This window comes from Cavenderia fasciculata, assembly GCF_000203815.1.
Source record: "Cavenderia fasciculata unplaced genomic scaffold Scf_ET2XIPL01CNAVH-3, whole genome shotgun sequence".
NCBI classification, from domain to species: Eukaryota; Evosea; class Eumycetozoa; order Acytosteliales; family Cavenderiaceae; genus Cavenderia; species Cavenderia fasciculata.
This window is the reverse complement of record NW_004457723.1, coordinates 1,248,671-1,275,088: the sequence shown is the minus strand read 5'-3', so window position 1 is coordinate 1,275,088 and position 26,418 is coordinate 1,248,671. Positions and strand designations below refer to the sequence as shown.

The following is a 26,418-nucleotide window of genomic DNA, read 5'->3' as shown; positions in this document are numbered from 1 at the left end:
GCTCAGAATCATTTCTTTTATTATTTTTTTCATATCCGGATTCCTTTACTTTTAGCTCATTTTACTATATAATTAATTTTTATAATTCATTGACAATCAAAAATTAATATACAGAAGAGTTAAATATTCCAGCCTATGGCCAAGTTACCTCACCTTATCAAAACATATATACTACTATATTACACTGTTTTTAAAGATGTCTTATGCTATTTCCAGTCATCCCAAAGCATTAATTTGTTTTATTTTTTATTAGTGACGTCCCACTTTTTAAATTACTATGACAGGACAGGCCAGGCCTGATTCACCAAAATGAAAACAAAGAAATTTTTATGAAACATGGTATTCTCGAGAGGGGGGCAGGAGGGAGGGGTATTAGTTGTTGGAACTGTTGCGATATATATATGTCGATGGAATATCATATTATTTAGCAGTGCTGTATACAGCACATTGTTATTCAAACAATGTCGAAATGTATAGAGAAGAAAGAATAATAAATAGAATAATTTATTTATCTATTTATTTGTTTACAAGTTTAAAAAATGAGGATAACAACGATCGATGATATTATTGATAGTAATAAGATTGGTGGTACAGAGGATGAAGATACAGATGCAACACATGCATCGGTTGATGGTGCAGTCTTTGATGTGGCTGAGAATATTGGATCCATTTGGACATAGTCTTCAAATGATGGAACTTGGATGGCAATGTATTGGTGACCGTTGGTTGATTGGGCGGAAGAGTCAACTGATGTGATTGCTTGGATTGATGAGACCATTGAATTGATATCATCAATCTCGGCACGGTTGCTAAATGATGCCATCATTGTACCGACTGGTGTGTCAATAGTGTATGATTTGATGGTGGTTGTTGATGATGATGTGTCATATTGGTGTTTGGTGGTTTCATTGTTGCAATTGTATTCAATCTCTGATGGTGATTTGAATTGATAGATGATACGGAGTGATGAGTTGGTTGATTCAAAGTTGAATTTACCGAGAGTGATAAAGTGTTTGACAGAGTTGGTTGGAATAACAATATCATCGCCGAGATATGATTGAACAGATGAAGTATTGTATTCACTGACTGTGAGAATAATGTTGTGGTTGGCTGATGTTGAGTTGTAAGAGGTTGTGTTGCCATCTTGAGCATAAACGTCCCAGTTGGTGAGAGCAATAGTTTGGACAACAGTATTGTTTTGACGAACTTCTTGAATGTGTGAAAGGAAGAATTCCATTGAACTGTTAAACATGTTGAATCTACCTCCTGATGGTGTTCCTGCATCACCTGGAACTAATGATTGAACGTATGTGATTGAACAATCAGCTCCTGTGTATCCGCTGTTGCATTGACATTGACCAGAGGTGACACACTTTCCATGTGATGAACATGAATTCAAACATTGCAACATGGTGTATTTGAATAATCTAATTTGAACGGCTGATAATTCACCAGATTTGATATACACATCCAATATTGAATTGGCATTGCTGTCATTACTATCGAATAGACAAGTAATGTGTTGTGGATCGACAACTAAAACATTATTACATGGACTATCACCGATAAAGACTGTTGTGGGAGATGTATAGAAATCATTACCAAAAATAGAAATTACACTTTTGATGAGGTAGTACGACGATGTAATCGATGTGATAATTGGTGGAATACTAGTGTAAATGGTTGTAGAGTTGGCATTGACAGAGTCAATCGATAATTGAATATCTGATCTATATTGACTAGCATTACCAAGAGTACAATTCAACTTGGTTCCATCATTTCCAATGGCCACTGGTGATGTACATGTTACTCCTCCAACGCTAATTGAGATGGTAGTTGTAGTTGAATCCAATCTGGTTGTCCAAAGGTATTTACCAACTAGTTGGACAACACCTCCATATGGTGAGGTGGATGAGATAGAGCCGACAGTTGCTTTGATGTTGAGTGGTAGAAGAAGAGGATAGATAGATAGAAAGAAAAACAAAAAAGAAAGGAAACAAGGAAATATTAATAATAATATAATAATAATAATCATATGACATATAATATAGTATTTTGAATATACCATATAATATACAATGTCACAGTAATAATAATAATAATAATTTTGTAAACAAGTGCAATTTTTTTTAATAATATAATGGATAATTTGTAAATAATAATCACAACAAAAACAACAAACAAACAAACAAACAGGAATATATCAATTTTTTTAGAACAAATATTGAAAATGGAAAAAGATGGGATAGATCTAGAGCAAAAAAAGGAAATAAACAAACCATCCTTGGTTTGTCCATGCATGATGACAATCATCACAATCCAAGCAAATATTTTATCTTTAATCAATACTTTATTCATGGTCATGAATAAAATCTTTAAAAGATATTATTCCTCCTTCTTCTTTAGAGGTTTCGAGTCGGGATTGAGATTTTAAAAAAAGGTCGGACATGAGCCATATATCGGATCCCTGGTAAATATCCAATTGGATCTCCACCTTCACCCAACCATTTCGAAATGGGTCGATGTTTTTCTCCTATACTCCGAGAATTGGTTAAATTAATGGGTTCTATAATTATTTTATAAATCTGAAAAGTAAGACGAACATGGTTTCCCTTTGTTCATGATCATCCAATGAATAAGATATTTTGAAAAATCGTTTGAATCTGGGAATGAAGGTTGATAAAGGGTAAGATGAAAGTAATGCAAATACCACTCAGTGGACGAACCGTCAAATTAGTAAAGATAGTAGTTAGGGACGTGGTAGGGTTCCAAAGGGATGGGTGAGTAGACCAAACAACCAAAGAATGTGTGTACACTCTTTGGAACAGGGTATACGAAAAACAAAATGAATTTTAAAAAATTAATAAAAAGGTCGAACAATCGTTTTTCGCACCCAAAGGTTTCTCAGGTGAGCTCACAGTTCGGGTCCCCCCTGTTGGCCTGCGAAACCACTTCTTTTTTTTTTTTTCATAACTTGGTGTCTCTCATTGAGCTCTCTACACAACAACAAACTAGTTTAATTCTTTCAGACTCCTACGATTGTTAAGGTACCTTATTCATTCATCCCCCTCCTACACACAATTCAATTCGTCCGTCTGTCTACATCATTCATTTATTTCAAACAACTAAAAGAAGAATAGAGTAGAGTAGAGTAGAGTTAGAGTAGTTTGGTCGATGCAAAGATAAGATTCCATCTTAGACCTACATCACAGTAATTTTAATAGTTTTTTTAGTTTCTTTTTTTTTTGATTTTCCCATCCAACCGTCCCAATCCATCCACCATCAGCAATTGTTCTATAATTCATTCATCTTTCATTACTACTTTTCACGATATTCGATAGAGAGAGAGAGATAGATAGAATCATCAGAATTAGCAACAACAACACTGCGTACCACCTCACTCGCATCATCAGGTTTAATATTTTGATTTTTGTGCAAAGAGCCCAGATCAGATTAAAGAAAGGGGTTGACAATCATCACACAAGAAGACTGATTTTCCTCCTCCTCTCGTCGCTCACTCACACTCATCACACACAACACACAAACACCCATCATTCAGAAATCCTTTTTTAAAACCCACAACACAGAATCATCATAATCAAGCCACTTTAATATTGTTTAATATCATCATCATCACTATCTAGATAGAATATTTTAAGTGTATATATATATTAAAAAGACAAGTCAATAGTTAGTTTACTTTTATTCATTCACATTCATTCAAATTAAGAAACAAAACAACTTGTGTAATATAATATATTTATATGATGAGTAATTCTTCTTCATCTTCATCAAATGTTGGAGGTGCAAGTGGTGGACTGTCGAACAACAACAACAACAACAATCAAATGTCTTATGATCAAGTCAAACAAAATGGAGGATTGAGTGGACCGTCGAGCGCGACCACTAGTCCTACCGGGGGTCTGTCTACCATCCCACACTCGGTGAGCAACACGTCGTTGGCAACGACAGGCGGCGAGATCAAGATCAAGGAAAAGGATGTCAGCAAGGCCAAGAAGAAGCTAGCAACGTTTTTAGACACACAAGTCGAGCCTGTCAAACGGTTCAAAGGCTTGGTTTCGTTTATATCGCACTCGGATGACGCCGACATTGACAAGGTGTTCAAGGACAACAGCTACCAGATCTACCAGATCCTGCTGACAACATTCTCAACGTACGAACTGGGCACCTTCAAGCAAGGCAAGCATCACTATGCTGAAAAGGAGATTCACAAGTTGATGGAGCTACTCAAACGCATCTTGATGCACTTGGAGGGCTTTGTTAGAAAGGGGTGGCAGGTAAAGAGTATCCTAAACATCCTTGAAAAGATGTTGGGTATTGAGAATATCTCTTCGATCCGACAATCGGCCTTTTTGGTGTTGCTGCGGTTCCTCGAAGTCATGGAGAAACCCGATCGCTACAAAGTCGACCTTTTTGCCTCGATCATTGACTACACCCCTTTCACCCCAGACTATACCTACAAGATTCACTTTGCACGCAAGGTATTCTCGGGTAACGACGCTCGTCGATTCATCGTCATACAAGCAACCGATCCACCCACTCGCGAAGACTCTTGTCGTCTCTTTGAAAACATATTTATCTATATGAATAGCCATATGCACCTGTTTGGCTTTTGGTTCGAGTTGCTAAAGTCACAATACTTTACCGTGCTCTACCCAAGTATCTGTAAAAAGATTGGTGTCTTGCCGGCCACCGACAACACTGGGTTTGGCACACACTGTCCACACGAACTCCAAGTCATCATCATCAACTATCTCTCGCAATGGATGTTGACCCTCACCTCTAAAGAATACCTTTTAAACAATGTACCAGAACAACCTGCCATCACTGCTTCATCAGCTCTAACTTCACCACAACAAGGTTCTTCCAATGGTGGTGGTGGATCATCTTTTCTTTCAAATAGTAATAATAGTAATAATAGTAATAATAGTAATAGTAACAATAATATATCATCATCTCCAAATAATAATAATAATATTAATCAACAATTATCATCTTTAGCGGCATCACCTCAACCAAACATCCAAACAAATTCACAACAACTACTAACAACTTCGACACCAGGCAACGGTAGAATAGCAATCATTTTGGAAATATTTAAACAAAGTTGTAAATTACCTTTAAAATATTCAGAAGTTATCAAAAAATCAATTTCAACTTTTCATTCTTTATTTTTAGTATGTAAAAAAAGAAAAAGAAAAAAGATAAAGAGAGATATATATATATAGTTTTTCTAACCTTTTTTCCTTTCCTTTTAGATGAATGCAGATTTAGAAAATATATTTGGAGATGAATTTTATACATATCAAACATTTATTTTACAAGAGATGATTAGCGTATTTGAATTAGAGGCAACAAATTATGAAAAGGAAAGAGAGTCGATTGGCATGTTTGTCATTGGAGTATTTAAACAAATGATTGAAAACTATCAACAAATGAGACCAAGATCAAAGGAAATTTTATTGACTGCAATGTTACAAGCTACCACCATTCTCTTGCGGAAAGCCAATCCAAACAAATCTGTATCATCCACTTTGGAACAAGCAATGGTTTCAACAACTCTTTTTGCTTGGATAAAATCAAAAGAAACTTCAAAATCAATGTGGGGTCAATTACATTATCATTTCGAAGTAAGTCAAATAGTAGTTTACAAATCAACTAGATACAATAGTGTGACTAATTTTATATTATATTATTATTTTTTTATTTATATTTCTAGGATTTATTCTTTAGAGTTGAAGTTGTAAAACAAGTAAAATCAAAATTAATACAAATGTCATTAATATTAAAGGATATTGTATATCCATTGTCAGAAAAGAAAATATTAAAAAGAGAAAAGATATAAAGTCTGCTGAAAAAGGTGGAGAACCAAAATCACCAGATACTCAACCAAATACTCCTGAAATTTCAATGTAAGATATAAATATATATATATATATATAAATAGATAGGAAGCTAATTTACTTTTACTTTTACTTTTACTTTTATTTTTTAGTGATCAATCATTACAATCAGTACAATGGGATTCAGAAAGTTGTTTAACAACTTGGCATTTTATGTTGGATATGCTGAGAAATTGTAATCGTATTAAAGATTCAAATATTCATGAATTGGCAGTTGGTATATTGGTAGATATTGTAGATATCTATCTAAAGGCAGAACAAGAGATGGAATTTGCAACTACACTCAAAGAATCAACACCTCAACCACTACCATTGATTAATATTTTTGGATCAAGACTATTTGATGCATTGGCATTGGAGGGTAAATTTATAAAGGGCAAAGTGTTGGCTCTCGAGTGTCTATGTAGATTGTTTTGTCGTCATCATCCTCAATACCCACTTCCCATCCTCACACACTTTTATAACCATATCTCACAAACTTTGGATTCACCATCTGTCAATGGAGTCGATCTATCTTGGCCAGTCATTTTATATAGTAGCAATATTTTCAATCTTTCAATGCCAGGTGCAAATGTATTAATACCAACTTATCTCTTTAAAATTAAATCAAATGTAAAAAAAATAGAAACCAAAAAAAAAAAAGAAAAGAAATAATAGAAATAATTTAAAACTAACCAACTTTTAATTATTTTGATTTATTTTATATTAGTTGATGGCATTAAAAAATCCAAATGAAATTTGTCCACCTGCAGAAGTTAGAAAGAAATGTTTAATAATATTGGGATCATTAATATTTTATCCAAATCAATTCCCATCTTTGATTATTCAAACCAATGGTGGTGGCAATGCTGCATCTTCACGTAAATCACCCAATACAAAGGATCAGTTGACAATGTCAGAGTTAAAGAAAGAGATTCTCGATCTTTTAGTGTCGACTTTGAAATCTGAAAAGGTTGTAGAAAACAAGTTGATTTGTTTGTGGGCACTGTTGGTACAGGCTATGGAAGAGTTTAGCGCAACCACTATTGGACTTGGAAATGTAGAGTTGGCAGGCGAGGCTGTTGAAGCCATCATTTCACACACTCTCAACTCGGATTTGTCAGTGTCGCGTACTTCGTTGGATGCAGTGTCGTCACTTGCACTTTCCTTCCCCAACATGTCTCGTGTCACTGCCAATCATATCATGTCGTCACTCTGTTTGTCCATTCTCAAGGGTATCACCGAGATGGAGTTTGGCAACACTAGTGTCAGCGAACAGACCATTTCAAACCACTTTCACTGTCTATTAGAGTGGATCTCGATTGACAACTCTGTGTTTGATGATGAGAGTTTCCGTGAGTTCCGCTCATTGCTGTTCCAAGCCATCGAGTGTGCACTCGGTCAAAAGGGAGAGTTGTGGTCCCCAACCTGTCCCCTCACAACCAGTACCAGTGGAAGTGGCGCTTCAAACACTGGAAATGTGTCGTTGACTGGGTCACCCGCTGCATTGTCGTCGGCGTCTAGTCCGGTCGCTAGCAGCAGTCCGTCGTCGACGACCGATGACTTTAAAGAGCACCTCAAGAATATTGGCAAGGTAGCTACGTTGACCAAAAAGACGGCCAGCGCAGCATCCTCTTCTGGCGGATCATCACTCAACGTCTCCAACAAGAAAAAGGACAGTAGTGGTGGTGTTGGTAGTGGTGAGCAAGATGACGACCCACACTCGCTACACACCAAGCCATCGACAATCAAGGATTCTGCCGAGACACTACTCTACCACTGTCTCAACTATGTACATAACTTCCCATCCAAAGAGGGTTCTGAGATTATTACATCAATGGTCGATGAGAGTGACGATATTGACTTGAATGGACAATCACTCTCCTCGTCATCACCCCTCCTCGAAGAAGAGTCTACCGCACTTCCCCTCTACACTGTATTAAATGAAAATGCCATCCTCTCGATCGTCGAGGTTCCCAAACCCAACGGACAAGGCAATTATGCCCGTCTCTTTATCCGTGACGCCACTGGAAAGTATGTCTGGAACTTTGACCATTCAACCATCGATCAACAACTCCTCTCCCAAATACCCGCTCTCGATCTCATCAAGCTTTACAATGACAACAATGGTACTTTCTCCTCTGTCTTGATCGACAATGTAAATTATAAATTTGAAAATAATATATCTTCAAATTTACCAATTAAAAATTTAGAGTATGAAAAATAAGAAAAAAAAAAGAATAAGACAATAGATACTAATTTATTCTATTTTCTATTTCTAGAAATGATGATAAATTAAAAGGAATGTTGGATAAATTATCATTAATACCAGAATGTTTAGTAAATGGAAGTGAAAATTTAAATGATCCATTATTAAATTTGAAACCAAATCTTGTTCAGGAATTCAGTCGTATAGAGTCAGAGATGGCATTGTTTATCGAACAGGAAAAGAGTGCGTCGGTTGACAGGTACAATAAACCACCCCAAGGACCATCTTGGGCAATGACCAAACCTGCTCCTTTACCCAGTGTGGTGGCTCAGAGCAGTCGTTTGCTATTGTCCTACATGAATCTACTCAACATGAACATGTTTGTGCCAACCATTCAACAACCAACGACCAGTCTCAAACAACTAGACAACAACCAAAAACTACACCGTGCCTTGCAACAGTTGGACATTACACCGGTTAGAGAGATCCTAAAGATTGGGTTGATCTATGTGCGTGAAGGACAAGATGAGCAACGTGAGATTCTCCAAAACGATCCAACTACCATTACACCATTGTATCAGCAGTTTGCCGACGGTCTTGGATGGCCAGTCGACTTGCAGACGCATCGTGGGTACATGGGTGGTTTAGATCGAAAAAAGTCGACCGGTACACATGCACCATACTATGCCACGCCAACTGTTGAAACCATCTTCCACAACACGGCTGCCATGCCAACTAATCTCTCTGATCCCCAACAAATTCACAAGAAGCGTCACGTCGGAAACGATATTGTCAACATTATCTGGAGTGAGCACGTTCGTGACTACTCACCGACCACCATCACCTCGCAATTCAACGATGCCCACATTGTCGTCTATCCACTGGCCAACGGTCTCTTCCGTGTGTCCATCTACCGAAAGGAAAACAAGGTACCCCTCTTTGGTCCACTCATCCACGGTATGGCCGTCTCCAAGAGACTCTTGTCACAACTTGTCCGTCAAACTTCCATCAATGCCTACCGTTATGTTCGAAATGCAACTCCAAACTACTCCAAACCATATGTACTAAGAAAATCACGTATCAAAGAAATTGTTGCTCGTTATCAATCTGATCGTTCCTATGTTGATTATGTTCATCTAATTTCTTCTGGTTATAATCAAAATAATCAAAATAATCAAAATAATCAAAATAATACAACAACAACAACAATATAACAAATAATAAATATTATAATATAGATAACCATATTTTGGTAATACCAACACATACACACAAGTCTTACCAAGATCGATTTCTTGTCAATTAAACTATTTTGAAGGGGTATTATTATATTTATTTATTGTTCCATGTGGTATAATTATATATTAATAATTAAATAATATTATCGAGGGTTTTATAAATTAATTAATTAAATTTAATCAGAGGTAGCTTCTCTCTTGGCCCTACAAAAAAAAAACAAAGAATATAAGTAAATTGAGATAAAAAAATAGAATTAAAATAATTGATCAATATAATATTACTTTTGGTGAGACATGGAGAGGAATGGGACGTAGAAAAATACAACACAACCAACAATCTTGGTGGTCAATGAGAGACCCTTTTGGATGGATGGTGAAAAACCGTATTCTGGACCCTATATATATATATAAATATGATTAAAATAAATTGATGATTATTAATATCTTCTTCTTCCTTCTTCTTCTGTTATCGAAAGATCGTAAAGATGTAGGTAGTCTAATTATAACTGGTTGTATAATTCTATTCTGATTTTTGTCGATGTGTGTGTTGTTTTGTTTTGAAACAAACTCATGAGATGAGCCATTGTCTATATAGATATATGAACCTATTCAATGCATTGAATACAAGTAATAGGTCATATGATGATTGATGGTGATCGATCATAGTCTAGTTGTATATCTTGTGTTTTTATCTTTTTCATGACAACTCTGTCTGTTTCATCATATGCTACAACTTTTTTTGATCAACATCCATTTAATGATCATTATTTGTTAACCATGATAATGACTACTGTCTGCTGCTACTATTACTACTATTACTAGTTTTTGTTGTTGTTGTTGATTGCTTTGCAAAGCTAACTAGCTACATCTTTACTTTCTTTCTTTCTTTCTTAAGATCAACTATCTATTTATTTCACCTACATGACCATGACCGTGACCGTGGTCACCACCTCTTAATAATTGTTGTCTGTTGTTGAAGAGTGTTCTTCTGGCGAGTTTGAATAAGTTGCTCATTTTAATTAAAGATATCTAGTTTAGAAGAATGCGCGCAATATCAACACTATCATTTATGAGAGAGAGGGATTGCGCAGTCAGTGAGTGATCACACAAAACTCGAACACAGTGATTTTTTTTTGCTCTTGAGAAAAAATTTTCGCCCGTCTTTGTTTTGTTGTGTACAAGCGCAAAAACACAAATTAGGGAAAGATCTGCAGATTGACCAAGACAATGAGATAATTAGATTACTTTAGAAGCAAGAGAGATCTGAGGAAATGTGCAAACTATGTTATTCTTTAAATCTAAACAAACATTTGTTTAAAATAATTATAAGTTGTTGTTGGTGACCTTCTTTTTTGTTCCAACAAACAAACACCTTCATTTCATTTCGTTCATTCCATTCCACTCTTTAAATAATCATTTGTTGTCTTTTTCATTTCTTCTCTTCTCTTTTGTATACACAACACACATACACAGACGCAACAGAGAGACACATCGTTTTTGTTTTGTTTGATAGAATCTTCTTTCGTCGTCATCATTATCACAAACAATTTGTTTTTTTTTTAATTAATTAATTGATCAACCAACTCGGGTTCAAATCAATTGTTCTTTTATTCAAGCTCTCATTAGAACACAGCAATCAAAATGACAACGATACCTTCATCATCTTTTGGTTGCAAGATCATCTATTCAACTCAATCAGGAACAGGACAAGAGGTAGCAGAGAAACTATCAAGAGATCTTTTACGAAATGGTATCATTACAAAGGTTGATGATATTGAAAATTATGATTACAAGGTTTGTATTTGATGATATCATTCAAAGACTATTATGACTCATTTATATTTGTTTCTAGAAACTATTACCATTTGAAAATATCATATTGTTTGTTGTATCTACACAAGGACATGGTGATGTACCAGATTCAATGAGATTATTTTGGAATTTCTTATTGATTCGATCACATCCTTCTAATGCATTGGGTGGGTTGAGATTTGCTATTCTTGGACTTGGCGATTCATCCTACACTACTTTCAACTTTGCTTCTAAAAAGTTAAACCAAAGATTATTGTCTCTTGGTGCTCAACAACTTATTCGTCGTGGTGATGCAGACGATCAACATGACCTTGGAATTGACTATGAGGTCGAAAAATGGACCTTGGAGTTGACAACCAAACTTCATCAACTCTATCCTTTACCTTTGGATTTTGTTCCAATCGATAGAAATATTTTGTAAGTAAACAACAAACAAAAAGTATTGTATATTTAAAAAGTATAGTGTTTTTTAAATGAGTATTTTATTTATACATTTAGACAAAAATCAAAATATATGGTAGAATTTAAAACATCGGATCAAGAAGGTCAAAGAATGCAATTCAAACCACCACAACAATATTCTATAGTTCAATTGAAAACCAATCAAAGAATTACATGTCCCTATTGGAATCAAGATGTTAGACATTTAGAGTTTGATATTAAAGATCCAAATCAAAATGGTCGTAATTTATTAAAATATTCATCTGGTGATGTAACCTATATTCTCCCAGAAAATCCAACAAAATCTGTAAATGAAATAATAGAATGTTTAAAATTTGATCCAAATACAATTATTACAAGTATTAAACCTTTTAATTCTGGTAAATATATAAAAACAAAAACAATCAAACTTTTATATAGAATTAAATCTTACTTTTACTTTTTTTCTTTAGAATTATGTACAACACCACAAATCAATTTACCAACAACTATTGGAATATTATTTAAACATTATTTTGATATAATGGGTTCACCAAGACGTTACTTTTTCGAATTATTACAATTTTTTACATCTGATCCTTTGGAACAAGAAAGATTACAATACTTTTCTTCTACTGAAGGTCAAGTAAGTTAAAAACAAAAAAAAAGAATCTATTTAATTTATTAATTTTCTTTTTTTAGGACGATTTAAGAGATTATAATCAAAAAGAAAAAAGAAATTATATAGATGTATTAAAAGATTTTCAAAATATTTCAATACCATTTGAATATATATTTGATTTGATCATGCCAATCAAACCAAGACCATTCTCAATATCCTCTTCATCTACAATGCATCCAAATGAGTTGCATGTATCCGCGGGTTTAAATACATATATGGCACCTACTAGACGACTTTTGAGAATGGGATTGTGTTCACAATGGTTTCAAACCCTATCGACTGGAGCATTGGTACCAATGTACATAAAACAAAGTGGTGCTACCCTTCCACCCTCACCAAATATCCCACTTGTTATGGTTGGCCCTGGAACAGGTTGTGCAATATTTAGATCTTTTATGCAGCATCGAGAAATGATTAAAAAGGATGGTGCATTGGGAGAGGCAATATTTTATTATGGATGTAGACATGCAAACTCGGATTATTTGTATCAACAAGAGTTTGAACACTATGAAAAAAGTGGAACCATTTCACAATTGTCTGTCGCCTTTTCAAGAGACTCTGACGACAACAAAAAGGTTTATGTTCAACATTTAATGCGTCGAGATGCCCAATTGATTTGGAATCTATTGGAAAATGGTGCTTGGTTTTATATTTCTGGTTCTTCTGGTAGAATGCCAAAGGATGTAAAACAAACTCTTTTAGATATTATTAAAGAAAATTTAGAAACAAAAGAAAATGAAAAAGAAGAAGGAAAAGAAGAAGGAAACGATAGAGATGAAATATTAACTCAAAGAGCATTAGATTATTTTACAGTTCTAGAAAAACAAAAGAGATATATAACTGAAACTTGGTAATAAAAGTATACTTTTATTTTTTATACTTTTTCTAATTTGGAACCAAGGTAAACTTACATAACAAGTTACACATTGGGATTTGATTACCATATCCATTTTCTAATTTAATGACACGATAACCATTTCTGATATTTGATACCTTGATACAATAGTGACCAATTCTATTTTGACGTTTGAATTTGTCCTTGTCATCAACTCTGATTAATAACATGGCAACTTGATCATGAATCAATGGGAATTCAAATTCTTCTCCCCAATATGGATTGAAACCATTATCATCGATAACCTTTGTTTTGAATTCCCTATCATCAAGTTGTGAACCATGAATTGACACTGTGACAAATGGATCAATGACTTCACCTCCTTCGGTCTTTGTGTATTTTGGAAGTTGACGAGCAGAAATAATGTTGATAATCAACTTGCTATACTTGGACGATGCATGACGAGTTGGCTCTGATGGATCGAAATAATTGAATTCACCTGAAACGGTTGACGGCAAGAGACATGGTGATTTGAGGACATATCCACAACCACCATTATCAGCAAACATTCCAGCATTGAGCCACATTGGTTCAGATGATGTTTGTTGGTTGAGAGCAACAATCTGTGCACCCATGGTCCATCCAGGAACAGGATCATAATTTGAACTATTGACTCGCGTACCTTTTGGAAACACTCTAAGTTGCCTTCTAGTAAACATATCAATAAATGAATAGGTTCCATTTGCTTTAACCAACTCTTTGACCTTTGCCTCTGAAAAGGAATGCATAACCCATGGAGGAAGAGTATTTGACTCTTCAACAGACTTGAAACCCTTTGTCAAAAAGTAAATCCATTTGGCATACTCTGGAGCAACCAACATTTTTTGTGGTTTCATCTCTTTGACATGGATATTGTCAGTCTCTTCTTCCTCGTTTTCTTCTTCAATCACTTCAGTTACCTGATTTCTTTCAGATACCATTCTACAATTATAATGTCCCTTTAAAATAACCTTGTATTTTAATTGTTCAAGAGTTGGAAGTGTCTTGACCTTGTCAACATCTTCCTCGGTGAATGGTTTGGCCAACATATCACCAAAAATAGCTACCATGTGTTCAATCATCTTGACTTGTTGAGCTGGTGCACAATGAGTCTCCAAACTTAGTACAATAGGGTATGGTGAATTTTCAAAACCATAATCCTTTATACTTTGAATAACATGTTTAAATTTAATTTGTGATGTCAATGTATGACCATGAAATATTATTGGATCTCCATCATGTCCATCCCAAACGTCCACTTAAAAAAATTAAAATGAAAAAGAAATATTAATACTCTACTTTATCAAAAATATTATAAGTATTTTTTGATACATACATTCAACACATTTACAATTCTTTTTCATTGCCAAAACATACATTTCACTTGAACTAATACCTTGTAATTGATGTCCTGCTAAATATGTATTATGTGATGAATTTATAAAATAATTTGAAATTGGTTGATTTGTATCCATGTATATAGTTTTAGCTTTTGGATCGAGAACATCATTATTCAATTGACTTGATAAATAATCTTCCATGTGTTCGTGGGACATTGTTTGAATGGTTGTGTCGTGAGTAGAGTTTTCAATTAAATGTTTACATTGTTCTTCTGTCCATTCTTCACTTTGTTCGTATTTAAAGAAATCAATCATTTCACTAATTGAAAGTTGACCTTCTAATGTCTTTGAATACTTGTTGAGAAGTAATTTGATCTCGGGACGACGACGTAAAAGTTTAAAGAGTTCTGAAAACTCGATAAAATCCAATACTCTATCACCATTCTTGTCAACTGCTTTAAGCAGTTCATTTGCATGTCCATGTGAAGCAGAATAATTTAGTCTTGACAATAATCTTCTTAGATCATTTGGTCCAAGTGTTTCTTTTCCAAAATAATCCCATTGTTTACGAATAAATCCAAGTTCATTGTTTGATGATCTCGATTGTTTAATTACGAGGTACAATGCAGAAACTATTTCTATTCTTTCTTTGACCGATGAACAAACAAAATCCAATGATTTCAAATTATTACTGTGCATCAATGAAAATGATAATTCACAATCTTCAGAATGATGAACTGATGTCTTTTTTGATTTATAATGATTAAATACATTGGTCTTTTGTCCAATTCTAATTTCATCAAATTCAGAAAATCCAACTAAAAAAAAGAAAGTTAAGAAATAGATTAATATTTAAATAATAACTAACTAACTAACTATAATAATAATAATATTATTATTTTGTTTAAAATAATTATTACCTTTCTTTTTATGACAAATCAAATAACTTTTATAAAGATCAAATACTAATTTCTTTTTGGTAAGATGACCTTTGGTAGTAACACGATGAATCATATAACCATGATCAGTATATTGATCAAATACTCCATTATGATTTGAATATGTATTTATATCTTCATCTATATAGAATGAATGAAAAAGATTAGAATAAGGTGATCAAAGTTGTTTGTGCAATCATCATTATTTTTAATGCTTACCATCAAAACCTTGGATATCAACAATCAACTCTTTCTTTTCTGTTCTATTTCTAAATCCTAAATATTCATCCTTTTTATTCTATTGTTAATAACTCTTTAAACTGTAAACAATGAATGATATCAGAGTGTTTAAACATACATTTGAATGGTCTTCTATTGACAAGTCATTTAGTGAAAGCATATTTTTTTAAAAATAAATAAATCAAAGTAATATAATACTATATATATAAAAGTGTAATAATAATAATAATGTTATCAACATCAACATTCCTAATAAAGTGTTTCTTTTTTATTAAGAAGATATTCCTCAAGCATAAATCTCTACTTCATACCTTTAAAAAGTTGACACCAATAATTTTTGTACAACACCCCCAAACATGTTTCTTTTTGTCTTTTCATCTTTCGATACTTTCCACACACATAATAAATATTATTTGTTTGTATTCAACTAAAATATTTGTATTATTATTAAAATTACATAGGCAGACTATTTCTTTTTTTTTATTATTGTTTTTGTTCTTTTAGAAGAATGTGATGATGTGGAAAATAATATGTATCTATCCTTTCTCTCTCTCTCTCTCTCTTTCTTTTTTATTCAGCTCTATTTGAATTTGGAACCAAGGTAAACTTACATAACAAGTTACACATTGGGATTTGATTACCATAATCATTTTCTAATTTAATGATACGATAACCATTTCTAATATTTGATACCTTGATACAATAGTGACCAATTCTATTTTGGCGTTTGAATTTGTCCTTGTCATCAACTCTGATCAAGAGCATGGCAACTTGATCGTGAATCAATGGGAATTCAAATTCTTCTCCCCAGTGTGGATTGAAACCATTGTTATCGATGACCTTTGTTTTGAATTCTTGTTTATCAAATTCAGCACCATGCATTGAAATGGTGATGAATGGATCGATGACTTCACCTCCTTCGGTCTTTGTGTATTTTGGAAGTTGACGAGCAGAGATAATGTTGACAATCAACTTGCTGTACTTGGACGATGCATGACGGGTGAGTTGGGATGGATCGAAATAATTGAATTCGCCTGGGACGGTTGATGGCAAGAGACATGGTGGTTTGAGGACATATCCACTGGCACCATTATCGGCAAACATACCGGCGTTGAGCCACATTGGTTCGGACGACGTTTGTTGGTTGAGTGCAACAATCTGTGCACCGACGGTCCAACCTGGTACTGGGTCAAAGTTGGAGCTACCGAAACGAGTGCCTCTAGGGTAGACACGGAGTTCCTTGCGAGTGGCCAATTCAACGACGCTGGCAGTATAATCGGATTTGATAAACTCCATAATCTTGTCTTCAGAGAACGAGTGCATCACCCATACAGGCAACTTGTTGCTGTCGTCAACCGAAGAGAATCCCTTGGACAAGAGGTAGATCCATTTAGCATACTCGGGGGCTACAGTCACCTTGGGTGGCTTTGGTGTCTTGGATGACTTTTTGTTCGATGAGCTAGAGTCTGTAAGACTAGATTCTTCCTCTTCTTCGAGCATTTCACTAATTTGCTTCTTGTCTGTAACGATTCTACAATTGTAACTACCCTTTAAAATAACCTTGTATTTTAATTGTTCGAGGGTTGGAAGTATCTTGACCTTGTCAACATCTTCCTCGGTGAATGGTTTGGCCAACATATCACCAAAAATAACAACCATGTGTTCAATCATCTTGACTTGTTGAGGTGGTGTACAATGGGTTTCCAAAATAAGAATAACTGGATAGGGAGAGTTTTCAAAACCATAATCCTTTATACTTTGAATAACATGTTTAAATTTAATTTGTGATGTCAATGTATGACCATGGAAAATAATTGGATCACCATTTTTTCCATCCCAAACGTCCAGTAAGAAAAAAAAAAAAAAAAAAAAAGGTTAGTTTTAAAAAAAAAAAAAATAATAGTAATAATTATATTATAATTATTTATACATACATTCAACACATTTACAATTCTTTTTCATTGCCAAAACATACATTTCACTTGAACTAATACCTTGTAATTGATGTCCTGCTAAATAGGTATTATGTGATGAATTCTTTAAAAGAAAAAAAAAATATAATATTAATATTATGATTTTCATTTGTTTGTTTCTTTTTTTGCATACCATATAATAATTTGAAATTGGTTGATTTGTATCCATATAAGTTTTTCTAGCTTTTGGTTCAAAAACATCATTATTGGAACTAGTTAAATAATCCTCTAGTTGATCGATGGTAATGGTTTTGGCAGATGGATCATGACTAAAGTTTTCAATTAAATGTTGACAATCTTTGGTTGACCATTCTTCACTTTGTTCGTATTTAAAGAAATCAATCATTTCACTAATTGAAAGTTGATTATCCAATGTCTTTGCATACTTGGTGAGAATTAATTTGATCTCGGGACGACGGCGTAAAAGATTAAAGAGTTCTGAAAACTCGATAAAATCCAATACCTTGTCGCCATTCTTGTCGACCGATTCGATCAAATCAGTAGCCTTTCCATGCGAGGTGGAATAATTCAATCTTGACAATAGTTTACGGAGATCACTAGCACCAAGAGTATCCTTTCCAAAATAGTTCCATTGTTTACGAATAAATCCAAGTTCATTGTCAGATGATCTCGATTGTTTGATGACGAGGTACAATGCAGATACCAACTCTTGTCTTGCTTCGATTGAAGTACAAACAAAATCCAATGATTTCAAATTATTACTGTACATTAATGAAAATGATACACGATAATCAACTGGTGACTCGGTATATCTTTTCTTTGTCTTGAAATTATTAAATACATTGGTTTTTTGTCCCAAACTCTAATTTCATCAAATTCAGAAAATCCAACTAAAAAAAAGAAAGTTAAGAAATAGATTAATATTTAAATAATAATAATAATAATAATAATAATAATAATAATAATAATAATAATAATAATAATAATAATAATAATAATAATAATAATAATAATAATAATAATAATAATAATAATAATAATAATAATAATAATATTATTATTATTATTATTATTATTTTGTTTAAATTAATAATTACCTTTCTTTTTATGACAAACCAAATAACTTTTACGAAGGTCAAATACCACTTTTTGGACATGATGTTACCTTTGGTTGTAACACGATCAATCATATAACCACTAATAAACTTTTCGAAATTTCCATGATGATTGGCATATGAATTTGAATCCTCTAAAATAAAAAGAAGATCATTGTTAGTGTTGGGTGGTAGTAGTAGAGTCATGTGACTAAAAATAAATATATATATTTACTTACCATCAAGTCCTTGAATATCAATAATTAATTCCTTCTTTGATGATACATTACTGAATCCTAAATAATCATCCTATAGAGTTAGATAATGATAAAGATGTTAAAGATATAGTTAGAGATGCTGATGAATAGATGGAATCTTGATTCGATTCGATTTTAATTGATGAAACATACAGTTGATAATTCTTTCATAAATTCACTGAGTGAATTGATATTTTCAGTACTCATTGTTTCTTATCTGTTAATAATAGTAATAGTAATAGCAATAGTTTGAAATAAAAATAAAAAGAAGATAAATGAATAAGAGATATTTTAGTAAATACCAAAGCACGTTGTTTAAAAACACACACAATGAGAGAGTGTGTTAATACGTAAATCGAAATTGTGTGTAGTGTGTGTGACTTTATCGTACCTACTTTTGTGTGTGTATCTTTGAAAGAGTAATACAAAATAATAATAACAATAATGTCAACTGACAGCTGCCTGTTACTTATATTAGAAGTGCTAACCCTACAACAAGGTTTGTTCATTGCGCAAACTCTCAGAGTGTGAAGAAGATATTTTATTTTTCGATGGTTGAGCGAATCCGATAATGGTTATGATCACCCTCCTCGGAATGGATCAGGATTTAATAAACTACTTTGAAAGTTTATTGTTTATTGGATGGGTATGGGTACCGTTTTATTGTACATTGGTATCCTCCTTTGAAAAGCAGGAAGGAAAGTGATTTATTTATTTATTTACAAAAAGTATTATTATTATTTAATATTTAATTAAAATGCTATAAAGTTACTCTCATCAAAACATGTATTGATAAAAGAGTTTTCATAACATTCTCCACATTGTGAAGTATGAATTCCTGGTTCGATGTCTGAGCACTCACTAGTTGAATGCCATTCTTGGTAGATTATCTGGTTGACTTGATATACATTTCGGTAGCCAATAAATGAATGAGAACATGGATCGTATACTTCAAAACAATCGGAATTGTTTCTATAACTATAGCAACCAAACATTGAATTGCAATATTCTCCTGTCGATGAACATGTAGACACTTTGTCACACATTAAAATAACATGATCTCCATTTACAGATATTATTATTAATGTATTAGTAGTAATGATAATGATGAAAACTATTAAATAATTGATTTTATACATTTGAAGCTTTTATATATCTATTTTTTTTTGATTGGTGGAACTAACTAACAAACTTAACACAACTGATACTAATTTTTAGAGGAATGAGGAGGAGGAGTTGAGAAGTGAGTAGAGTCCTTCAATCAGTTCATTGATCATACAGGGGTATCTAAAATCCAGATTGAAGAGATAACCACACACACACGAGCGGTTATTACCTAATTCGTAAGACTGATCATCATAAACACACAACGAGTGTTTGTTTCCTTTTTTGACGAAAAAAAAAAAGTATAGTTTTAATGAATCGTGATTATTCATTCATTTTTTTTGATGAAGAGAAAGTTGAACAAACAACAAAGTAAAGAACAATTTACTAGAAAGGTGAGAATAGTTAGTATCATATTTTTAGTGATTGTATTATTAGTTTGTTACAACTATCAACAAAAGCAAAACAACAAACGATCATCAATATCAATGTCTCAACAAACTTTGGTTGAATCGATTGAAGAGGAGATCAAGCAAGATAATGATGTCTTGGAATACTATATCTTTCAAGATGGTAGATCGATCATTGTAAAGAGTGGGAATATTGTCAAACAAAGTGTCGATGCTATTGTTAATCCTGCAAACTCTCATCTTGCACATGGTGGCGGTGCAGCTGGTGCTATATCAATGGCCGCTGGTAGAAAGTATGATGAAGACGGATTTGCCTATCTGAAAAAGAATGGTGGAGAGATTAAACCAGGCAATGCAATGATCATGTCAAACTATAACATTCGTAATATTAAAGCAATCGTAAATGCAGTCGGTCCCATCGTACACCGTAAATTGGATCAAGAACATATAGATGCACTTACAGGTGCAGTTCAGAGTAGTTTGAATCTTGTCAACAATTATCATGATAAACAAGGTGATAGCCTTCAATCAATCGCAATACCTGCAATCAGTGCAGGTATATTTGGCTATCCCAAAGATGAATGTGCCAAAACAATCATTGCTACATGTACAAACTATTTCATTACCAATCCACAAACCAACCTCAAACGTATCATCCTCATTGATATGAATTTAGAAATGTTGGATTATTTTCAAGAACATTTAATTTCTTTTAAAAATCATCAACAACAATAATTGTATGTTTAAAAATTAAAAAAAAACATAACTTGTAAATAATAATATTTATTTATTAATCTTTTATTTATTTATTTAGGTAATAAAATTATATATATATATTTGTAATTATATATTTATTTATTTATTTGGGTTCGTTAAAATTTGTTGAACGAAAAGATAATTTTCTTTTTGAAATTGATTTCATTTTGTGAACAAATATTTTTCCTTTGGTTGAATGTTTTGAATAGTAAATGGCACCGGCAATGATTGCAGCAAGACCAACTACACCTACAACTACACCAACAGCAATCTTCCAAGTAATACTATTATTCTCAGAGCTGTCTGATTGACAATTTAGATATTGTTCTGGATTGGAATGTTTACCGAGTAGTACCGAGAAATCAGGGTCGATTGATGCCGTTTGATGATATGGAAGTTCAATTGCAACTAAGTAACCTGCATCTAGTTGGGTGGTACCATTTACTTGTTCCAATACTCTATTAGAGGCAAAGGTTGCGCGATTGTCTAGATAGATAGTGTTGGGGAACCTTCCATAGAGAGAGGTGGCATGGAGTGGCATGGAAAAGTAACGCATATCTTGCATGGATCCACCAACGATTGATTGGGTTGGGAAAGTGTACTCGCATCCATCCAATCGATCAATGACAGCACTCGATCTCCATGTAAGTTGTATACGATTGAGACGTGATGCAAATGGATAGTTGGATAGGTTGATAGAGTATTTAATAGTGTTTGATTGCATGGTTGTGTTTTCTCCTCTCCAATCGAGAATCGTGTAATTGGTAAATTGTGTCAATTCAATCACAATCGATCCAGCCAACGACCCAGTATAGGTGTAGACTGGATTGGCGCCAGTAGTGGTATTGTCTTGGAATTGCATGTCTTTGAAAAAGGTTTCTTTGACCATCACATCGTCAAGATCCAATTCACGAATTGACTCAAAGGCAACTGTAAAGTTGGATTGACCATACTTGGCTTGTTGATCGATCTTGTCGAGGTTGGTGTAGGTCACCTTGGGTCTAGTTTGATCAATCAAGATGGTCATGTCGTATGGATCGGGATTGGGGTATTCACAAGCCGGTCCATTGTATCCGACTGGACACATACATGTTTTCGATAGACTACACAATCCAATACCACTACATATTTCAGAGTTCGATAGGTCAACAGGACAACTAACATTATTACCAACCGAACAGTCCTCACCAATCCATGAACTTGTACATTGACATTGACCATCCAATTGACAATCGCCATTCAAACCATTACAATTGTTTGGACATACATTTACTTGTAATAGGTATGCATCACCAAGATACTCTACATAGACTGGTGCATCTGGATTCAAAAGTGGAGAGTCGTCTGTCAGATTGAGAAGGACTGTAGTTTGGTTGATTGGGTGGAATGTAAAGTTGTATGATTGTCTACTTTGACTATTGGTTGTCATGGTCAATCCAAGTTGAGCCAAAACAGATGGGATAACAGTATTTTCCGACTGTCCATAAACCAAAAAGTCGGTAGCAGTGGCGAGAGAAAGATCATCACCCAAGACTGTGATAACACGATCAGTGTAACGCATTTGGGAAAGTTCTAGATTGACAGGATCTACATCTTTGATCGATAAAAAGTTTGGATAACCTCCAGATGCAAGGTCAATATTACTGTAGCCAACAAATTGACCACATGTATTTTGAATTCCATACACTGACATTGTAACACCATTCAAACCATAGTTTTTGGGAACAACCAAAGAACATTCGTACTCTGCAATCGTATTGTTTTGACCCAGTAGAGTAAATGTACATGTTACAGGTTCAATATACAATAATTCCGATAGGTAGAGAATGGGGGAGCTAGTTTCAGACATGATTTGACCGTTTGTCATAACTGTCATGGTAAAATAGACTGATCGACTCGATTCATCATCTTTGGCAGAGTTTATCATTTTTGGTTCAAAATCAAATTGAAGTAGCGATGGTGGGAGACTGGTATAGGTAATTTGGTTGCCATTCCAAAGAGTTTGGTTAGAGAATGAACTAATGTCTGATGGTGTCCAAGTTTGATAATTATTGTAAACGTCACGTGCAAAAGATACATAGTAGAATGTGTCGGCTGCTCCACAAGCTAGATTGGCATTGAATTGGAACATAAAGGTTTTAATGTTTCCATCGACAAAAGTTGCAACTGATTGTGAAAGGACTTGTTCAACTGATGGTTCCTTTCTATCAAATACATTGATGGTGGCATACTCGATATCACTAGCATCGTCAAAGTCGACATAGACTATGATTTCACCTTGACTTTCACCATTGGTATGATAGACTGAAACAAATTGTGGAGCATGTTGGTCGGTTGGTGAATATAACTTTACCAATCCGTTGGATGAGTCGAAATAATCACCAATTTGTGTTGTTGTAAGGTATGTAAATTCTTCAAATGTATAAGTTGTTGATTGACCACTTCCATATTCTAAATCTAAACTTGGGACCGCTGTCGATGAAAGTTGTGGAGTGGATGACAATATCAATTGACCTTTATAAACCATCCATTCAGTACTCAAAGATGTAACATCTCTGCTTAATGAAATGGTTTGTGGTACCTCTGAGGAGTCAATAGATGTAAGGGTCAATGTGGCAGATGTCAGCGTTGACAATACCTCTTGGTATATAAGCACTTCGAAATTATATTTAGACTTGTCTGTTGGATCGGTTGCATACTTGAAATGGATTGGAATTGGGTAACTTGTAGATGCACGTAAACAATCTACCAATTTGATACGAAGAGTGTTTCCACTCGAACCTTCAAGGTAGAGATCACCACTTTTAGTGTACAATGTTTCGAGACGAGTATTACGACAAGCAATTTCAACTGGGTATCCACAAAATGCAGGATTCACTTGGAATGATCCTGTGAATGAAGGATTTCTAAATGTTGATCCAGTGTCTATTTGTGATCTTGTAAACTTTTGGGTGTAGGCGCCAATTGAAATATTACAATACAATATACCTTCAACATCTTCAACTGAAAAGGTATAGTCTGCAAGTAGTCCTGAATTGAATTGCATAGAGAATGAAGCCAACATGGGTGGATTACGATTATGAATGTCTGTAACCAATCCAGAGACTTCACCAAGGTATTGAGTGTTTTCTGTTTGAGATTCACCAAAATCAAAAGAATTTCCAGCAATGGATCTTGGCAACTTTGGAAGATAGGTAGTATACTTTATAATACCTTCACGAGTATTACCAGAAGAATAACCAAATGGATAGTTGATAAGTCCATAGGAAAAATCGGCTGGATCATTATTGCTATACAATGTATTGCCAATAATTGTCCCATCCAAAAAGTGACGTAAATAGATTTGACGTAGTTGCGGTTGCAATGTTTTAAATGGTGCTTGAACATTGATTTGAGTGACATTGGTCGATGGACTCGATAACAAGAATGCCTCGGTTTGGGTGCATACTGGATCGTCACCAAATATAATACTGGTTGGTGGTTGTTCGAGGTCAAATGTAGTCTCTAGAGAATCACTCTGACCATAGACATCGTATAGATAGATATTAACATTTCCAATATTACGATAGAATTTAAATTCAACCAAATAGTTGCTGTCATCAATACATAGAGCAGTTGGATTACGATCTTGTAATAAAACTCCATCAACACCTGCAATCAATACATAGACCAATAGATTGCAGGTGGTGGCAGTCAATACAATTTTTAATCTAATGTTTAATGAAGTTCCAGTTGGATCTAAATTAAGCATAGTATTGTATGGAGTGGCAAATACTCGATTGGTTCCTTGTATCATTGGACGTAATGAAGGTGGAGTTGGTAGAGTACGAGTAACTTTTAACGTTCCCATGATACTTTCCACAAATACATATACATTGTAATCTGTTCCACCGTCAATAGAATGTAATTGTTTATAGGCAGTAATATTACCACTAGGAGAATAAATGATTTTTCTTTGGTAATATACAATATCTAGTGTTTCTGGTTGCATTTGGTAATTACTAACTGTATTGATTCCATTTGAATTGGTGTATTCATAAAGTAAACCTAATACCATTGGCTCTTCCAATAAACTTGGATCACTATAAGAAAATAATGAACTAGTTCCAAAATATGAATTTGGTAAATATGTATTATCTAAATTAAAAAAAAAAGAAAAAAAAAGAATTAATATAAAGTTCATTTTAAAATTATTATTATTTGTTTCTTTACCATTTATAAGACAAGCAATATTAAATGGAATATCAAATGATTTAAAATTTCCTTGTAAATCTGTTAACCACATTTTGTTTATATTGGAACCAGTTGTTTGAAATGGACCTTGAGTGACTCGATAAAAACCATTGGTAAAGGTACCTTGGATTCTATAATTTGCTGAATTATACATTGTTGCATACATGTTCATGTTGGGAGTATCACCATAGCCAACTTGATAGGGGCCATAATAATTGTCAGAGATATGAACGATGAGCTTGACCTGACAATCATTTCCAGAAGTATCAAATGAACTATAGGTATAAATATTATCAACTGAATCATATTCAACATAGTCATATGGTTGCACTTCTATCAATTCTGGTGGAATCGTGTCGTATGGTGAGACTGTAAAAGTAGGTGTTGGCAAGGCAGCAATTTCTGTAGGTTCGGTATCATAAAAATAGGAATGAGCATCGGATCCTACTTTGTATTGATAATAACCATATTTTGGTGCCCATGCTTCACCTAGTGGTGATGCAGCCGATGAAATTGAATTATTAAAGTATGTGCAAACTCCTGTCGTCGGGTTACAAGTTGCTTGCAAAGTAAATTCATTTCCTTGTGATGGGTCATCCTTGTAGTATCCAGTGGTTATTTTCGTTACACCCAATCCTGCTGGATATTGAGCTGATATACCTATATAATGTTTATATGGTGTAACATAAATTATATTATTATTATTATCTAATCTTGTTGGTATAATTGATGTTGGTATTAAAACTAAAAATAAAAAGAAAATAAAGAAAAAGAAAATGAAAAAGAAATTAATATAAATACATAATATGCTAGAGTTAGATATCTTCTTACATTGTGAATTAATAACTACTATTAAAAGAATAAAAATAAATATTAATAGAATATTTGATTTCATCTATCTCTCTCTCTTTGGTTCTATGTTAAAAAGTCTGATAAAGTAACTTCTCATTTCGAGTTTCTGTTGATGAAACCTT

The 26,418-nt window shown here is 33.8% G+C and overlaps 10 protein-coding genes across 10 annotated transcripts; 4 read left to right on the top strand and 6 right to left on the bottom strand.

Moving 5' to 3' along the window:
• Positions 1–532: 532 nt before the first annotated feature.
• Positions 533–2,068, bottom strand: DFA_07351 (uncharacterized protein; the record flags this gene model as incomplete). The annotated part of the gene is made up of 1 exon (XM_004367156.1): positions 533–2,068. One exon carries the CDS (start codon positions 2,066–2,068, stop codon positions 533–535), a length of 1,536 nt encoding a protein of 511 aa, XP_004367213.1.
• Positions 2,069–2,140: 72 nt separating this feature from the next.
• Positions 2,141–2,370, top strand: DFA_07350 (uncharacterized protein; the record flags this gene model as incomplete). The annotated part of the gene is made up of 2 exons (XM_004367155.1): positions 2,141–2,151; positions 2,217–2,370. 2 exons carry the CDS (start codon positions 2,141–2,143, stop codon positions 2,368–2,370), a joined length of 165 nt encoding a protein of 54 aa, XP_004367212.1.
• A 1,397-nt stretch (positions 2,371–3,767) lies between these two features.
• On the top strand, positions 3,768–9,326 carry DFA_07349 (RapGAP/RanGAP domain-containing protein; the record flags this gene model as incomplete). Its single annotated transcript, XM_004367154.1, has 7 exons — positions 3,768–5,198; positions 5,280–5,651; positions 5,741–5,818; positions 5,854–5,933; positions 6,017–6,536; positions 6,634–8,117; positions 8,186–9,326. 7 exons carry the CDS (start codon positions 3,768–3,770, stop codon positions 9,324–9,326), a joined length of 5,106 nt encoding a protein of 1,701 aa, XP_004367211.1.
• Positions 9,327–9,526: 200 nt separating this feature from the next.
• On the bottom strand, positions 9,527–10,364 carry DFA_07348 (uncharacterized protein; the record flags this gene model as incomplete). The annotated part of the gene is made up of 3 exons (XM_004367153.1): positions 9,527–9,554; positions 9,633–9,745; positions 10,272–10,364. The coding sequence occupies 3 exons, from the start codon at positions 10,362–10,364 to the stop codon at positions 9,527–9,529; spliced, it is 234 nt and encodes a 77-aa protein (XP_004367210.1).
• Positions 10,365–10,991: 627 nt separating this feature from the next.
• Positions 10,992–13,083, top strand: redC (NADPH-dependent diflavin oxidoreductase 1; the record flags this gene model as incomplete). Its single annotated transcript, XM_004367152.1, has 6 exons — positions 10,992–11,144; positions 11,203–11,579; positions 11,661–11,983; positions 12,056–12,228; positions 12,285–12,947; positions 13,078–13,083. The coding sequence occupies 6 exons, from the start codon at positions 10,992–10,994 to the stop codon at positions 13,081–13,083; spliced, it is 1,695 nt and encodes a 564-aa protein (XP_004367209.1).
• Positions 13,084–13,149: 66 nt separating this feature from the next.
• On the bottom strand, positions 13,150–15,816 carry plc (phosphoinositide-specific phospholipase C; the record flags this gene model as incomplete). Its single annotated transcript, XM_004367151.1, has 5 exons — positions 13,150–14,396; positions 14,475–15,296; positions 15,399–15,557; positions 15,636–15,714; positions 15,775–15,816. 5 exons carry the CDS (start codon positions 15,814–15,816, stop codon positions 13,150–13,152), a joined length of 2,349 nt encoding a protein of 782 aa, XP_004367208.1.
• A 410-nt stretch (positions 15,817–16,226) lies between these two features.
• Positions 16,227–19,148, bottom strand: DFA_07345 (phosphoinositide-specific phospholipase C; the record flags this gene model as incomplete). The annotated part of the gene is made up of 6 exons (XM_004367150.1): positions 16,227–17,412; positions 17,587–17,693; positions 17,763–18,413; positions 18,688–18,839; positions 18,924–18,993; positions 19,095–19,148. 6 exons carry the CDS (start codon positions 19,146–19,148, stop codon positions 16,227–16,229), a joined length of 2,220 nt encoding a protein of 739 aa, XP_004367207.1.
• Positions 19,149–19,693: 545 nt separating this feature from the next.
• DFA_07344 (uncharacterized protein) lies at positions 19,694–19,987 on the bottom strand (the record flags this gene model as incomplete). The annotated part of the gene is made up of 1 exon (XM_004367149.1): positions 19,694–19,987. One exon carries the CDS (start codon positions 19,985–19,987, stop codon positions 19,694–19,696), a length of 294 nt encoding a protein of 97 aa, XP_004367206.1.
• Positions 19,988–20,533: 546 nt separating this feature from the next.
• On the top strand, positions 20,534–21,190 carry DFA_07343 (uncharacterized protein; the record flags this gene model as incomplete). The annotated part of the gene is made up of 1 exon (XM_004367148.1): positions 20,534–21,190. One exon carries the CDS (start codon positions 20,534–20,536, stop codon positions 21,188–21,190), a length of 657 nt encoding a protein of 218 aa, XP_004367205.1.
• Positions 21,191–21,314: 124 nt separating this feature from the next.
• On the bottom strand, positions 21,315–26,393 carry DFA_07342 (uncharacterized protein; the record flags this gene model as incomplete). The annotated part of the gene is made up of 4 exons (XM_004367147.1): positions 21,315–25,293; positions 25,597–26,188; positions 26,246–26,293; positions 26,387–26,393. The coding sequence occupies 4 exons, from the start codon at positions 26,391–26,393 to the stop codon at positions 21,315–21,317; spliced, it is 4,626 nt and encodes a 1,541-aa protein (XP_004367204.1).
• Positions 26,394–26,418: the final 25 nt, after the last annotated feature.